General features: G+C 44.0%; 2 protein-coding genes across 2 annotated transcripts in view; both read left to right on the plus strand.

The window, feature by feature from the left end:
• Nucleotides 1–7,675, plus strand: part of SNRPA1 (small nuclear ribonucleoprotein polypeptide A') — an 8,455-nt gene extending 780 nt beyond the window's left edge. Inside the window, exons 2-9 of the mRNA XM_014946092.1 lie at nucleotides 384–531; nucleotides 1,055–1,133; nucleotides 1,558–1,604; nucleotides 2,377–2,479; nucleotides 3,851–3,930; nucleotides 5,346–5,421; nucleotides 5,820–5,913; nucleotides 7,498–7,675. Of these exons, the coding sequence (XP_014801578.1) occupies nucleotides 384–531; nucleotides 1,055–1,133; nucleotides 1,558–1,604; nucleotides 2,377–2,479; nucleotides 3,851–3,930; nucleotides 5,346–5,421; nucleotides 5,820–5,913; nucleotides 7,498–7,556 (686 nt within the window). The 3' untranslated portion in view covers nucleotides 7,557–7,675. The remainder of the gene's footprint in view (nucleotides 1–383; nucleotides 532–1,054; nucleotides 1,134–1,557; nucleotides 1,605–2,376; nucleotides 2,480–3,850; nucleotides 3,931–5,345; nucleotides 5,422–5,819; nucleotides 5,914–7,497) is intronic.
• Nucleotides 7,676–7,943: 268 nt separating this feature from the next.
• On the plus strand, nucleotides 7,944–14,221 carry VIMP (VCP-interacting membrane selenoprotein). Its single transcript, XM_014946083.1, has 6 exons — nucleotides 7,944–8,060; nucleotides 8,250–8,384; nucleotides 10,386–10,492; nucleotides 11,250–11,339; nucleotides 11,444–11,522; nucleotides 13,390–14,221. Exons 1-6 carry the CDS (start codon nucleotides 7,976–7,978, stop codon nucleotides 13,467–13,469), a joined length of 576 nt encoding a protein of 191 aa, XP_014801569.1. The 5' UTR covers nucleotides 7,944–7,975; the 3' UTR covers nucleotides 13,470–14,221.
• Nucleotides 14,222–16,963: the final 2,742 nt, after the last annotated feature.

The following is a 16,963-nucleotide window of genomic DNA, read 5'->3' on the forward strand; positions in this document are numbered from 1 at the left end:
GGGAACCTGGGGGTGGGGATAGAAGGGGATGGGATGGAAGGGGATGGGATGGACGGGGAATTCGGGGTGAAGTGTCGGAGGAACCCGCGGTGGTGGGGGTGAGGCACACGAGGGATGTGGCAGGAAGGGGCGTTTGGGTCGAGGGGCTGCGTACAGGGAGGGAGGAGAAGGAGGGAAGCTTGGAGAAGGCTGCGGGGGCGGTTGGCTTCGAGGGGGAGAGTTTGGTCTTCGTGCCATGAGGAGGAGAGTTCTTCCCAAAGTGTTTTGACTGAGACTTATCTGCATCCTCAGCCCATCCAGATATCCCCCCCACGCACTGTCTCTGGCTGTGTTCTGCTCTCTTGAGGGCACCGTCTGATTCCTGCCTTGCGCTCTCTCCCCAGGCTATAAAATCCCTGTTATTGAGAACTTGGGTGCCACTCTGGACCAGTTTGATGCAATTGATTTCTCTGACAATGAGATCCGTAAACTGGATGGGTTCCCTCTCTTGAGAAGGCTGAAAACTCTTCTGATGAATAACAATAGGATTTGGTAAGTGCTTGTATTTTGGCCAGATGGGACCCTGGGGCAGAAGAAAATGCTCTTGGGAGAGATGTGTGCATGCGTTTTTCAGTGCAGGTAGGTGCAGAATTGTTTGTTTTATGGGGGAAAAAAATAAGCACTGATTACTGCTTAGGCTCTCTTTAAGTCTCTTAGCAAAAATTTATCCCGGGTCAGTCATCATTTTTTAGACAGGACAACGAGATGCAGAGTTTGAAATTTGGCTGGAACTTTGGATTTCAGTAATGATCTGGAAAAAGATGAGAAAATGGGGATATCTGCAAGCAAATGAGCAGAAATCCCAAATTGTATCTGATACTCTTGCAGTGACGGCTGGTATTTATTGCCAGCTTTATTAGAAAAAATATTGTAGGAGTTGCTAACCCAAACTTCTGCCAGTGTCAGACCGGGTTGTTTTACAGGAAGATCCTCTCTGTCATTGTATTTCTGTGTGTCTTTTCACCATTGCTAATTTCGGGCGTAAATTAAACCTTTGTTTTTTCTTCTTCTTTAGCCGAATTGGGGAAAGCCTTGAGCAGGCTCTGCCCAGCCTGACGGAGCTCATTCTTACCAACAACAACATTGCAGAATTGGTAAGCCATGGATGCAGGATAAACCTAAACAAGCTTAAATTTTTCTGATTAACCTTTTTCCTGAGAGGAGTGTCATATCCTTTTGGTTGGTACTACTGATCTTTCCAATGAGCCTATTTTTCTTTCTCTTTAGAGTAGTATCATATGATACTAATGAGCCTATTTCTAATGAGCCTATTTTTCTTTCTCTTTAGAGTAGTATCATATGGGTTTGCTGGTAGTTAGTGGTGTAAATATTTTAATGAAAATAATTTGCAGCATGCAATGGAACAGCACCCACAAAGTCTCAGTGGTTTTCTGGTTAAACTAATTGCAGTAATTCTGATTGGTCTCTAAAACAGATATGAGTTTAGGAACTTTGTTTTCAAACGTTTGATTCTCACTAAACGGACTTACAAATGCTTACTGTGTTCTCATTTTATAGGGTGAACTGGATCCATTATCAAGTATTAAATCACTGACTTACCTGAGGTATGTCATCTTGAAAAGTAAAGCTACTCTTTTCTCTGCTTTTCAAACCCTGCTGCTGGCCCTGTCTCTTTGCTTTGATCTGGAATGCTCTCCTTTTTAAGAGCTGTGACAGATTTTTTTTTTTAATGCTTAAAAATTGAATTGATAAACAAAATTCCCACTACACTTCAGCAATACAGGTTTTATATTCCTGACGCTGTTGGACCATTGAGATGTAACCAATATGCAAGGATTGAAGTAACCTTAACCTTTATAAACCTAAAAACTTAAGGTTTAAACTGTTGTTACAAAATACTTTAAAACACATGTAAACCATGACTTTTCAGTAATGTTACATTTCATGCAAGGGACAAAAAAAGAAATTGTCCTGTGATTTTTTTGGTCGATCAGTGTCCAGGTAGGGAATGTGATGGTGTAGTTATTTGGTTGGGTTTTTTTAAATATTTTAAGGTTGTTCTTTTTGTTGGTCCTCATTAAAATCTACTTAATTGATAAAATAAAGTGCAAGATTTTATTATAGTTATATTATTATATATTATTATTATTATATTATTATTATATTGAAAATCTACTTAATTGATAAAGTGCAAGATTTTATTATAGTTTTCATCATATCAGAGAACACTGTCACTTGGCTTATTTAATACTGTTATTTGTTGCTTGTTATAGCAGAGGGTACATAAATGCATTTTAAGTACATTAATGTATTTCAGTGTATTTGAAAGTATTTTCAATATTAAGAATCTCTTTATAACCTTAATTTACTTTGTAGCATTTTAAGGAACCCTGTAACAAATAAGAAGCATTACAGATTATATGTGATCCACAAAGTTCCCCAGGTCAGAGTGCTGGATTTTCAGAAAGTGAAACTCAAAGTAAGTCTACTTTCTTCTGATTCAGCAGGAGATAAATACCTTTTTTCTTGTTACACTCTTGGAAATTCAGTGGTAACTGACCTTTTTGTCATAATTGTAAATTTTATCAAAACTGTGTATCATAAGTGGCTCTAAAACATGCTACTTGTTGTCTTTCCTGGTTTCATTCTGTTAAGGAGAAAGTCTGTTTAATTGTGTTTGAGTTTTACTACCTGTGTTTGTTTAATCTGATTCTGGCAGGGGGGTTGATGATGTCCAGGGGTCCCTTCCAACCCCATGTGATTCTGGGATTCTTTTCTGGCCCTCTGGTGTTGATAGAAAGACAAACCTCTATGGAAATTAATGAGCAGAGAGCAGAGCTCTCAGTGAAGATGAGTGTGAGAAAGAGTTCTTACTTTTCATAGAACTGTCTGGGTTGGAAGGGACCTTTAAGATCATCTACTCCAACCATCAACCTCACTCTGATAAAACCCCATCACTAAACCGCGTCACTAAGCACTGTGTCAACCCGTCTTTTAAATACCTCCAGGGATGGTGCCTCAACCACTTCCCTGGACAGCCCCTTTCAAGGCTTAATAACCCTTTCCTAATCTCCAATCTGAACCTCCCTTGGCACAACTTGAGGCCATTTCCTCTTGTCCCGTTGCCTGTTCCTTGGGAGAAGAGACCGACCCCCCCTGGCTCCCCCCTCCTTTCAGGGGGTTGGAGAGAGCCAGAAGGTCTCCCCTCAGCCTCCTCTTCTCCAGGCTGAACACCCCCAGCTCCCTCAGCCTCTCCTCACAAGGCTTGTGCTCCAGACCCCTCACCAGCTTCCTTGCCCTTCTCTGGACCCGCTCCAGCCCCTCAATGGCTTTTTCGTGGTGAGGGGCCCAAAACTGGACACAGCCCAGTGCTGAGTACAGTACGATCACCTCCCAAGTCCTACTCCCCACGCTGTTCCTGACACAGGCCAGGGTGCTGTTGGCCTTCTTGGCTACCTGGACACACTGCTGGCTCATGTTCAGCCGACAGTCGACCAACACCCCCAGGTCCTTTTCTGCCAGGCAGCTCCAGCCACTCTGCCCTCAGCCTCTAGCACTGCTTGGGCTTGTTGTGTCCCAAGTGCAGGACCTGGCACTCGGGCTTGTTATGTCCCAAGTGCAGGACCTGGCACTTGGACTTGTTGAACTTCAACATTTTAAGAGCATTCGGTTGATACATCTTGATTCTGAGCATTTGGGGGATGTTTATGTGCTGCTTGTTACGTCTGGTCTCCACGTACCAATGTTCGCTGATGAAGATGAGCCAAAGCCTCTTTTCTTTGCAAGGACAGAAGCTTTGCAAAATGCAATATTCTAAAATTAACTTTGTGTGTGTGTGGTATCGCTGTAGGAGCGACAGGAGGCAGAGAAAATGTTCAAGGGCAAACGGGGTGCACAGCTTGCAAAGGATATTGCCAGGAGAACAAAAACGTAAGATAAAAAACAAATTTCCACTGGCATTCTCCTTCAGAAACACCACTCTCTTTGTGTGTGCTATCAGGCAGCAAACTGAAATATCAATCACTGGCAGGATGCCTTAAAAGCTTCGGTAGCCAGAAGTGCCTTGTCCAAGCATCCCAATTTTTGGATGGTGGTGAATACGTCTCATAAATATTTTTGAAAGAGAGATTTAGTCAGGGTGGGTTGATTTAAGTCAACAAGCAGGAAACCTTAATTTTACTTTTTTCTTCTGGTTGTTTAACTGCAGAGAGTTGGCCATTGTTTATTTTGCTGGTTTTTTTTTTCCCCTAGATAATTGGTAACTAAAACTCTCTGTTTCCCAGGCAATACAAACTGTAAAATCTGCTGTTATTAGGAGGATAAATGCAGATCAAAATCTTTAGTTAAGCTATTACAAATATGTGTTTGTTTAGTTTAATTCTGAAGTGATACGTTGTGTGTTCTGTTTTAATCCTTCATCAGCCTGTTCTGAAATCAGAATTCGGATCACGTATGGCAACAGCATTTCCAAACTCACAGTTAAATAAAATATCTTGAATGCATTTAGTATTTAAAACTATAATAGGTGGACTCCAGCTCTAGTTTATGAGTGGAACAGGGTTCAGGTCTGTGATAGAACAAGTAGATGAACTTAAAAAGCTTAATAAAGATATGAAGAAAATCTTTTTATGGCTGCAAAAGAGGTTGCTGGGTCAGCACTTCAGGAATTTCTTTCCAGCTGATTACATCCATGTTCACAGACTACAGACTTTTCTTATGGAATAAAATCTTTTTATGTCTGCAAAAAAGGTTGCTGGGTCAGCACTTCAGGAATTTCTTTCCAGCTGATTACATCCATGTTCACAGACTACAGACTTTTCTTAAAGCAGCAGCAGCTAACCTTTTGAGTGCTAAGATTACATCCAGTCTAGTGTAGGCTTTCTTAAAGCAGCAGCAGCAGCTGCTAACCTTTGTGTGCTAAGATTACATCCAGTCTAGTGTAGGCTTTATTTCAGGCTGCTATAATATCGTATGAAGACATAAAAGAACAGGAAACCCAATTTCAGTTACTCTCTTTACCCACCCTGCTTTTGTAATGCCGACAGACCACCCGAGTGTTCAACAACATCCAAATCGAATAGCTTTTGTCAACTGCTTCATTTCTAAAGTTAAAGCTCTGCCTCTCTTTATGAGCAGATGAAAAGGGAGGGAGGATGGGGGGAAATGGGACAGCGAGGACAAGTTGCTGGTGTTTCTGAAGGAGGCAACTCTTCACTGTATCAGTTTGTTAACAAAGATAAGATACTACACTTGATTGAATGAAATGCTTCCAAACCTAGTTTGGGAGTTGGAGAAGCACGTACCCTTCTGAGGGTGTAACGGGTCTTTCTTTTTTTCCTTTGAAGCTTCAATCCAGGTGCTGGTTTGCCAACTGACAAAAAGAAAACTGGGCCCTCCCCAGGGGACGTTGAGGCAATTAAGGTAAATCTGTCAGGACAGCACACATGGGCAAAAGCTGAGGAGAAAAACTGTCATTAATCTGAACAAATGTTTCCTTCCTCCTGGCAGCCCTGACTCTGTTCAGACGAACAGAGCAGCAGGTCCTAACTTTGGTTTAGCTGCTTTTTCTGCAATTTTTTGTCTGTTACAATATATCTGGGTTTTGAGATCTTAAATTTTGGTCGGAGCTTAGAGCTCTCCCAGGAGAGAGCAGCTTGTTTAATAGAAGGGGGAAGTAAGATGGTGCTTTGTCATTTGTAGAACTAGAATTTTGCAGAACTTTCTGTCAAGGCTTAGCTTCGCTTAACTGGGAAACATCTTCTAAACAGACCAAAATACTGTATGTGAAGATTCATCGTGCTCTTTTGTCTGTTTTTCAGACTGCTATAGCAAATGCCACGACTCTGGCTGAAGTGGAGCGACTGAAAGGCTTACTACAGGCTGGACAGATCCCTGGCAGAGAACGAAAATCAGGTCACTGCACTTTTTTTTTTCCCCTTTTATTTCCCAAACAGAATCTCTCTCTCTCTTCATTGCTTCGTACTCCTTTTCGTGACCTCAGTGGGGAGCTATGCTGGGTGGGCCAAACAGTTGGGGAGTTTCAAGAAACTGCTTAAAATGAGCGTAATTTTATAGACTGGATAATCGAGGATGACATCTTTAAGACTCTGCAATCAGCATATTGCCTCCGGGGAGACTTTATTGCAGCCTTCCAATATCTGAAGGGAGCTACAGGAGAGCCTGAGAGGGACTCTTTGTCAGGAAGTGTAGTGATGTGACAAAGGGTAACTGTTTTAAGTTGGAAGAGGGGAGATTTAGATTAGATACTAGAAAGAAATTCTTTCCTGTGAGGGTAGTGAGACATTGGAACAGTTTGCACAGAGAACATTCTGGTGCCCCATCCCTGGAGGTGTTCAAGGCCAGGCTGGATGGGGCTTTGAGCAACCTGGGCTGGTGGGAGGTGTCCCTGCCCAGGGCAGGGGGGTTGGAATTTGATGATCTTTAAGGTCCCTTCCAACTCTAACCATTCTGTGATTCTATGATTTTGGCTGCTGGGCCTCTGGGGTGCTGCAGTTCAGGGCTGTTACACCCAGGCTCCCTCCAGAACCAGGTGCCAAACCTCAGCCCCAAATGCTTCGCTTTATTGGCCAACTCCAAACAGTTCATCCCAACTAGTTAGAAAAAAAAACCAAAAACCCAGATTTATCACAAAGCATATCTGGCCTAGGTTGGTTGTTGTGAGCATTAGCGACTCAGATGGGGGTACAGAAGCATCTCTGTGATCTCAGAGGTCTCTGTGTGGATGAATCTTGACTGCAGGCTGGCAATATCCCCTCTTTATTTATATATTACAGCTATGTTGATCATTTTTTTTCTGCATGTGGTGATTTTGACCGGATTGACCAATCAGAATGACAGATGGCCCCTCCCTCCCCCCTCTAAGGGAAAGGGAGGAGAGGAAGAGAGTTGACCCTTTGATCCCTCAGCTTTTGTACTGAGCATGATGCAGATGGGATGGAACACTCTGTTGGTCAGGTTTGGGTCACCTGTCCTGTCTGTTCATCACCACAGGTGTGACCCCTCTACGTTTTTCCATTTCCAACCCTCCAGTGGGGCAAATAACAAATTTACCTCACCTGGGTTGTTACAGCAATGAGTATAAGCTGGGGCCTCTCTGCACACCCTTCCTTGGTATAATCAGGTCTTACCACTCTGAGAGAAATTTCAGTTTAGTTAGTTTAGAAGAGGCCCAGCTAAAAAAGTAAAACTTGGGTTGTTACAGCAATGAGTATAAGCTGGGGCCTCTCTGCACACCCTTCCTTGGTATAATCAGGTCTTACCACTCTGAGAGAAATTTCAGTTTAGTTAGTTTAGAAGAGGCCCAGCTAAAAAAGTAAAACTCCTGACCAGAAAATTAGTTCTGTTTTACCTCAAACCAGGACACAGCCATATTTTATAGTTCACATTATTACTCTCCCTCTTCAGAGGGGTGAGCATTACCGTTGCCCCGGTGGCAAAGAGCCGATGTTGGCACTAACCCCTGATGTCTCCTTCCAGGCCCGTCGGAGGAGGCTGAGGAAGAAATGGAGGAAGACGCAGTTCCCAACGGATCCTAGAGCCCGGCCCCGCCGCCTCTCCCCGCAGGGGGAACGGCACCGGGGGCAGCTCCCTCCCCCTCTCCCCGCACCCCGTCCTTGTGCATTTCGGCCTTTAATAAACCAACGTTTCGTTTTTCTTCCCGTGGTGCGGCCTCCCCGGTCCCGGCCGGGCTTCTGAGGGGCCGCCATGGCGGCGGGAGGGGGGAGGAGCCCTTCCTGCGCACCCGCGCCTCTTTCCCTCCTCTCATTGGCCGGCAGTGCCGTGCTGTAATCCTCTTTCCTCGCTGCCGATTGGCCGGCGAGGGGCAGCCTGGCGCTCTGGTTGGCTCTTAGCCCCCGAGGTGGCAGTAGACGAGGAGGGCGGTGATTGGTGCAGGCGGGGGGGTGCGCGCGCGGGGCGGCTCCTGGACGTGAGGCGGCAGCGGCGGCGGCGGGCGATGGAGCTGGGGGGCGGCGAGGCCGCGGCGGGCCCGGGGCAGGCGGCGCTGGGCCAGGGCGGCCTGGAGGTCCTGCAGCACACGGGTGAGGGGCCAGGGGGCTGCCCGGTCGGCGGGGAGGGCGGGTGGAGGAGCGGAAAAGGGGGGCCGGACAGACTCGGCCTGTCCGCTGAGGAGAGGCCCTGAGTCCCCGCCGGGCCTTCTCGCCTCTTGGCTGGGCGGGTTCCCTTCCCCCGCGGCTCTGCTCTTACCTACGGCTTGTCCCCCGTCCCAGTGGGCTCCCTGCTGTCCAGTTATGGCTGGTACATCCTCCTGGCCGCTGTCGCCATCTATCTCCTCATGCAGAAGGTCTCGCAGGGGCTGGCGGCCCGGCAGAGCGCCCAGGCGGGAGCAGCTGACGCAGCTGTGGGGGAGTAAATCTTTGCTCTTCGGAGCCGGACGGGGTGGTGCTGGTGTCGCTTCTAGGTTCCCACTAGCGCTCTGTAATCGTGGTGCCTGACAGCTGCTCAGATCCGCACACACACGTAGTCTTTATTTAAAACATCCAGAAAGAATCTCGGAATCACAGAGTTGTCAGAGTTGGAAGGGACCTCTAGAGATCATCCAGTCCAGCTCCCCTGCTAAAGCAGGATTGCCCAGAGCATATCACTCGGGAGCATCCAGGCGGGTCTTAAAAATCTCAGAGAAGGGGACTCCACACCTTCCCTGGGCACCCTCTTCCAGAGCTCTGGCACCCTCACTGGAAAGAAGTTCTTCCTCATGTTTGAGTGGAACTTTCCATGGTCCAGCTTGTGCCTGTTGCCCCTCGTCCTGTCACTGGGAACCACTGCAAAGAGTCCGGCTCCATCGTCCTTCAACCCACCCTTTAGGTACTTGTAAATATAGATGAGGTCTCCCCTCAGCCTTCTCTTCTCCAGGCTAAAGAGCCCCAGCTCTTTGAGCCTTTCCTCGGAAGGGAGGTGCTCCACTCCAGTTCCGAGGGATTTTGATGGTGAGCAATGCTCAGGATAACTTTAAGCCCGTGGAAGCATACAGATGGTGCTACTGAAGAGGTCGCTGGGTAAAGGTTGGACCAGGACAAGTTTTTAAAAGGCTGTGTCAAGGAAGGATTTTGTCCCAAAGTCCTGTGGCTGGGGGAGGAGGAGCAGAGCGTTGCAGAACAAGGGAGTAGCTGGTCTTTGATAGTGCAGGAGCTGAGAGAACCACCTGGTTCAAATGGGTTGTGGTCAGTTAACTTTCAGATTTATCAAAGAAAAACAAAACATCCAAATCTAATTACGGGAAAGCCCTTTTGTTTAATGATATTTTTTTATTAACATTCATCATCTCTCTCCTTTCAGTTAGTCCTTCACACTTCCTACTCAGGCAGGACTGTATACTTTTGGGGTGGGAGTGCCTCTCCTCTGTGTTATCTGCTTCAGTGTGGCATAGGTTGTAAATCTGACACAGTCATGATTCTGCCTCATTTGGAGCCTCGCTGCCGTAAAGCACAGACTATACTTCTGTATCTGCCAAAATGAGAAGTGCTTGGTGCTGGTACCTTTGGCCTGTTGGCATCACGCTACATTAATATTACTCACGTGCCCTTATCCTACTGGTGTTGTTTTGTAATGCTAATTAAATCTTGATTTAATTGCTAAAACTGCCTATAAAATGAAATTACTGAAAGTACTGAAATTTCTTTTACATATTCATCACTGGATGATAACAAACACAAGGAGACAAACAAGCGTAGAGGTACTTCAGCCACAGGAAAAAGAAGAGAGCACTATTTGCCTTTGAATATTATTTTTCTTTTGACTTCTCCTAAAGGCTAGTCATGAAGAGAAGTGGTGACTCAACGTAGATTTTCTGAGACTGCCAGTTTTCTCTTGAGAAATGTGTGATGTTTGTAAGCCATTTCCCTGCTGATGGAGCATGTTAAATCTGCCACTGCTTCACTGCTGTAATGAAATGAGCAGGACCAATTGCCAGAAGGAGTAGGAGTGAATGTGGGCTGGTTGCCTCATACTTCTGCGTAAAAGAAGTTCTCTGGGTAAAAATGGAATCCCTGCAAACAGGGGTGACATTTCTGAAATTAATTGTATCAAGCAAATCCTTCAGCAATAGAAGGAAGTATCCTATGGGTGTGAATTTTAATTTTTTATGTGTTCGTTACATTGGTGTCCTTATTCATTAAAATCCCATTAAAGGTAAGCGCTCTGAAAAATATTAAAATGTTATTAATCTTAAATCAGCATATTAATTACTGTAAAAGATTAGGTGGTAACTGAACTGGAGCTGTGATATTCTGCAAAACAGCTGCAGGGAGAGATGTGAGCCTTTCCTTATTGCAAATCTTTGAGGAGAACATGAAGAATTTATTTTGAATATTCTTGAATTATTTGCAAACTCTTTCCCAATTCCCTAGAACCCGATGTGGTGGTGAGAAGGCAGGAAGCCTTGGCAGCAGCTCGCCTCAGGATGCAAGAGGAGTTGAATGCACAAGCAGAAAGATACAAAGAAAAGCAAAGACAGGTAACCAGCATAGCAATAATATCGCTCATTAATCCTAACTCTTCGTCTGTTTTTACTTTGGCAGTCAGTTACATTCCCACCTCAGTTTATAGCTGATGCTTCAAGAAATACTGACAGTTAAAAAACAATGAAAAGTGGTATTGAGGAAGAAAATAGGCATTATGCAGAAAGTCTAGATCTAGTGCTCTTGGACTTGGGGAGCTTTGCTTTCTTTGACTGGATGGAATAGCTGCCTCATTTCCTTTCTATTTTTCGAGAAGAAGGCAGTCTGTCTTAACCATTAATTTACTTGGTTTTGTGGAGAAATTGCTTTAGAAGAGAGCTGGGAGAATTGTTGATAATGTCTATTGGGATGTAAATATGTAGCTGGCTATTTTCTTCATTTGAAAAACACATTTTATTCTGTAGAACCCTACATGGTGCATTAATATCATATGCAATATTTTTTACTCAGCACTTCTTATAAACTCAGGACTTGAGCTTGCCACTTCATTGTGGTTTACTCTCAAAATGTTTTTAAGCATCAAGTGGTGAAATGGAGCTGCAGACACAGCCTGTGTGTATTGAAGAGGGGTTGTTGCTCTGTGGTTGGGAAGGTGTAGGTGTTTAAAAAAAGTAAATGCTTCCATAACCTTGGAGATACTGCACCAGATAAAGATAGATCCTTTGGGGTTTGATGTGTCTGTTTTAACTGTTTCTGTAGCAATTCTATTAGTTCTGAAATCTTAGTCTTGTGTACCCTGGATTTGTTCCTTAGCTTGAAGAAGAGAAACGAAGGCAGAAGATAGCAATGTGGGAAAGTATGCAAGAAGGAAAAAGCTATAAAGGAAACCTGAAACTGAGTCAGGTAATAACTGTGTTGTTAATCACGTTGCAGTTATGTTTTTGTGATTAGATTAGCTGACACTCGACGTTGATTAAATTCTGAGTAACTTTTGCTTTTGTGAACAGCAAGAAGTAGAATCTGGTGCCTCCACCTCATCAGCAGTCCCGAAATCTAAACCAAACAAAAAGCCCTTGCGAGGAGGTGGTAAGTATGAAACTCTTAAGATATTCTGAGCTTGAAACAGAGCACTTACCCAGCTGCGTACGTAGTCATCGTACGTATGTTTTCTCCTCTTCAAGGAGGAAACAAAATGTGCCTTACAAATGAGCTCGTTGCCTCTAATCAACGTGGTCTGCTTTGTGAAAAACTTAGCAGCGTGCTTCGACGTTGCTTTTCAGGGCAGCAGGGTTTCAGTTGTCTTATAAATGCTTTTGCCATATTTTACTGAGATTTTTGTCACTCAAAATTATAGATTCTTAGAAGATTTCTGGGATCTCTCCCCCATTATTGTAAAAGTCCAATAATTTAATATCTGGTCTGTCTTTCAATCGCCTGTAGTCCCAACTAAATGCAGGCAGAGGATATTTCACTTTGTATAATATAGATTCAGGAAGATGAAAGACTTCATTAAATAAAATGTGACCTTTTTTTATCAGGTATCACAATAATGACCTATTGAATATATAAATCCTGCAGATATATAAAGTCTCACAAACTGCCAGAGGGTCTTGCCATTAAACTCACTTTCAGCCACTGAAATCATCTTGGCTGAACTGCTTTCTGTGGCCTTACAAAGCCCACGTGAGGATCACTGCTCTGCAGCTGGTCTCCTTTCTCTGCTGTGCCATAGCTGCAAGGGCTAATTTGGGTATAATATTTTAATTACAATTTTCCATAGTGGAAGATTCTTGATTAAACATATTAAACCTCAATAATAGCTCAGTGCTGAAAGTTTTGAGTATTTTTACTGACAGCTGTTGACAATTTCTGAAGGCACTTGACTGATTGATTCATCTTGCACAGTTTGAGTGCAGTCTAAGGTCTGATGCTGTCAAATAGCCTTTATAGCTCTTGCATGGGATATTTACCACCATGGGGGATGAGAAATCCATGGGAATAGCTGTGGATCAGGGCAGCTGGGCTGAGGCATCCTTCCAGCAGCTACCTGTCCCAGTTTCATCCGAAGGGGAATCTTTGCTTAAGTAACAGATGATAAAATTAGAGGTCTCTGATCTTCTCCTGAGGTAGATCAGCACAAAGTGAAAGAACCATCTGCACTGTTCAGCTGCTGAATGAAGCTAGAAAACAGAACCAGGCTAGTTTTATGAGAAAAACAAACTTGAAAGATGGAGGTGATGCTTGTAGTTTCAGTGGAACAGGTTGCTCTGAAACCTGCTTGGTTAGCAAGGCTGCTAGGTTTTCAGGTTTCTCTTTTTTTTTTTTTTCCTTTTTTTTGCCTTGTACAGAACAAATTGAGGACGTTTGCCAAGTTGTATCTTTCCAAGTACATAGTTGTAAAATGAATTTGCCTATAGTGATGGCATTAGGAGGTTCAACTAAAGTATCTGTTTTCCTTACTGCATATATACTTGCCTTTTCAAATTCTTTTAAAAAAAATCTTAGAGTAGTAATGAGTGGATCCACCTTTTGACCTTCAGAATATTCCTTGCAGGACTGGGACAAGAGATTATTTTATGTTCCTACCTATTAGGGATTTTGGAGAACAGATATACTCTTACAGAGTTTACTGTAAGACTTACTGTTACTGCTCTGTTTATTCCACAGAGCAGCATTAAAGCTTTAGTGCAGACTTGGAGAAATTAAATTATAATTAATTTCATTTTAATTTAATCCTAATTGATCAAATTAAAACACGAGTGGTTTTCAATGGCTTTTACTTTTAGCACTATAAAAATAAACCATCTCGAGTCGAGTCTGGATATTTTCTCTGCTTTCATTTTCCTTAAAAAGCTGCTTATGTACTAAGTATAAACAAGGTGTTTCTTGTGTGTTGATGAAAGCCCGTTGAGGATGAATATTGATACGGTGGATTTCTCCTCTCTACTTCCAGGCTATAACCCCCTCTCTGGAGAAGGAGGTGGAACTTGTTCCTGGAGACCCGGCCGGAGAGGCCCATCAGCAGGTGGATGAGGCTAAAGCCTCCCTAGTGTCTGGTGTCACTAGGGCTTGTTCTTACCCACTGTCTAACTGCCTACAGTTTGCGTGTCACAGCGACTCCTTTGGGATGGGGCTTAGTGCAGGTGTTAACTTGAAAACAGATTTACACCATTTCCACATAGTAATGCAGAAGCTGATAACTACGCAAGAAAAATAGCCAGTCCTCTCCGAGAGGATGAAGAAGAAACAATTTCAGTGTAATCAGTTCATTTTCACTCTCCTGTAGAGGAGAAGCGTAGTCTCCAGCCAAGGTGAATCACCTGGGATTGGGAGATCTGGTTTCTGGGGCTGGCTATTCAAAAAGACTGGCCTCGGGCACATTTAATTATCTCTGCTCCGTTTATTTCTGTAAAACGAGGATACTTGCCCTCCTCAGACATGTGTCACCAGATTTACTGTGTTTGGCTGGAAGGTACTTCAGAGGGAAAGAATAATATCATCGGCAGGAGCCTTGAATTTTAGGAGGAGGGACTTTCAGAAAAAAAACAGATGAACTGACAGACGCCACGGATTTGAACCACAGGTCAGTTACTGCAGAAGAGTCTCTGTGACAAGCTACCTTGAATGATGTTTTCCTTATAAATGGTAAACAAACCAGTGAGGATTACTGATGCTAGACAGCAGATAGGGGGTTTCTTGCTATTCCTTTTTTTTTTTTTTATTTCAACCGCTTTGTAAAAACAAAACACTATTAATATTAAATATAATTGCAAAGAAATCATAAATCTAGTATTTACAACTTTGTGATTTTTCTACAGCATCTTTTTATATAGAAGTCGTATGTTTCAGTGCAATAGATGTGTATAAAGCAAGAGGAGAGATCTAATGAAATTATTTTCATTTCACTACCTCCATAAACAAAAGGGTCTTTTCAGCTGATCTTTTTGGGGTTTTAACAGTTTTGTTTTATTTGGGTAATGTGTGTTCCAAATCGTGATTTCAGAGTAATCACCTTGAGGTTAAGATCAAATCAAGTTTTCCCCTGTTTAAAAAATGAAACATCCTGTTCTCTTCCCCACCCCAGTAACAGTTAAGTGTTTCTGAAATGGGACAGATGTGGTGCTGGTTGTCAAGCACTTCAGCTGTATTTGAATCTAAATCAAGAAAACTCCTAACAAAGGCCTTTGCTCTAATAGATTCTTTCCAAATTACTGTTGACAAATACCATTGGAGGAGGAGGGGGTGAACGGGCCTGGTCAACTCAAACACTGCAAGATACTCAAAGGGAAAAGAGAAGCCACAAACTGCTGAGATCGGTGTGTTGTGGGCAGTGGGAATGTCTGTAGCTTTAGCAGTGCGGTGTCAGGGTTACACCTCAGGGACATTAAGAGAATCACAAAATGATATGGGATTGGAAGGGACCTCTGGAGATCATCCAGTCCAACCCCCTGCCAGAGCAGGGCCACAGGAACAAGTCCAGGGGGGTTTGAATGTCTCCAGAGAAGGAGACTCCACCACTTCTCTGGGCAGCCTCTTCCAGGGCTCTACCACCCTCAAAGTAAAGAAGTTCCTCCTCATGTTTAGATGGAACTTCTTATGTTCAAGCTTGTGCCCATTTCCTCTTGTCCTGTCCCTGGGCACCACTGAAAAAAGACTGGCCCCATCCTCCTGACAGCCCAGCTGGATTTATAGGTGTTGATCAGATCCCCCCTCAGCCTTTACAAAGACCCAAGTCCCTCAGCCTCTCCTTGTAAGAGAGATGCTCCAGGCCTCTAACCATCTTTGTAGCCTCTGCTGTACCCTCTCCAGCAGTTCCCTGTCCTTCTTGAACTGGGGAGCCCAGAACTGGACCCAGTGCTCCAGATGGGACCTCCCCAGGGTAGAGCAAAGCGGATGAGGAGGATGAACCTCCCTCATCCTGCTGGTCACACTCTTCCTGATGCACCCCAGGATGTCATTGGCCTTCTTGGCTACAAGGGCACATTGCTGGCTCGTGGGCATCCTGTTTGGGCTGCCTTCTGTTCTGAATGTGTCTGATGGTGGGCACTGACAGCCTGGCTGCACAGCTGTCCCGAGTAGCCCAGCTGGATGCCAAGGTGTCCTCTTGCCCTCCTGCAGTGCAACAGCTGAGGGTGGTTTGTGCAGAAAAGGGCAGCTGGCTGGCAAACATGTGAAACCTGTGTGGTCTTCATCCCTCTGGTGTGTATCCAGCACTGTGGATAGAAAATAGAGTTGGAGCTGGTTATCATAACTGAGCTTTCCCAACATTCCAGCCCCTTCACCTTCTCTCTAGCACCAAATATGAAAGACGAGTAAAATCCAGGCTTGTCCCCGATGAGGAGTGACATAGATCTGTCAGTGTACGAGCGTCCCTGTGTCCCATTGCTCTTATTGAGCTTGTATATAGGCATTAAAGTATATATTGGTGTTTCTTGGCATAGCTTAGGGTTGCTTGAACACTTCTTTCTAAATATTTAGCAGTGCAGTGTCAGGGTTATGCCTGCTTTGAATACACCATTTAGATGTATATAGGTCCTGCTCTATGTGTCAGGTGATCTGTGATTTTCTCTGGACTATAGATGGGGAGGGACTCTATCAGGGGATGCAGTGATAGGACGAGGGGTAATGGTTTTAAAGTGAAAGAGGAGAGATTTTGATTAGAAACTAGAAAGACATTCTTTACTCTGAGGGTGGTGAGGCACTGGAACAGGTTGCCCAGAGAAGCTGTGGCTGCCCCATCCCTGGAGGGGTTCAAGGCCAGGCTGGATGGGGCTTTGAGCAACCTGGTCTGGTGGGAGGTGTCCCTGCCCAGGGCAGGGGGTTGGAACTCCATGATCTTTAAGGTCCCTTCCAACTCTCACCACTCCATGATTCCATGTTACTACAGAGTTTTAAAGTTGCCACCTAATGAAATGGATTACTACTGAGTTTTAAAGTTGCCACCTAATGAAATGGAAAGGCAGGAACCTTTTACTTCAGACCCATGAAGTGTGTATTCAAGCGTGTGCAGAAGATGAAGTGAGAAGGCTATTAATGTTCCTATGGAAACTAGTTTTCATTTCCTGGCTTCTGTGCGGTTTGGTATGTAAATTTAGATTTCTATTGTTGTAATATAGACCGGTGTCTGTAACTTCAGGTTTTAGTCTTTCACAAGAAAAAAAGAAACATTGGGATGGGAAAAGATATTTTCAAGATCTAAAGATTCTTTGTCAGAAAAAAAAACATAGGGGTGGGAAAGGATATTTTCAAGATCTAAAGATTCTTTGTCAGTATGAGGACTAAATTGTTATCTAACTCATGCCTCTGGGGAACATTTTCCCCCTTGTGTTGGGGAAACAGGCAACAGAGGTGGTGTCTTCAGAAAAATAACTGTGGGAGATTGTTGTCTTAAAGAAGCAGAATTCCTTGTGTTGATAAAATGGTAAGGATGGGTTGATTTAATTCAGTTAAAAAAAAAAAGAAAGAAAGAAGCAGGTTTGAACCGAGCATATGCTAATCTTTCTCTGTGTCTCAAGACTTGCTTCTGG

Source organism: Calidris pugnax, unplaced genomic scaffold, assembly GCF_001431845.1.
Source record: "Calidris pugnax isolate Ruff unplaced genomic scaffold, ASM143184v1 scaffold134, whole genome shotgun sequence".
Classification (NCBI taxonomy): Eukaryota; Metazoa; Chordata; class Aves; order Charadriiformes; family Scolopacidae; genus Calidris; species Calidris pugnax.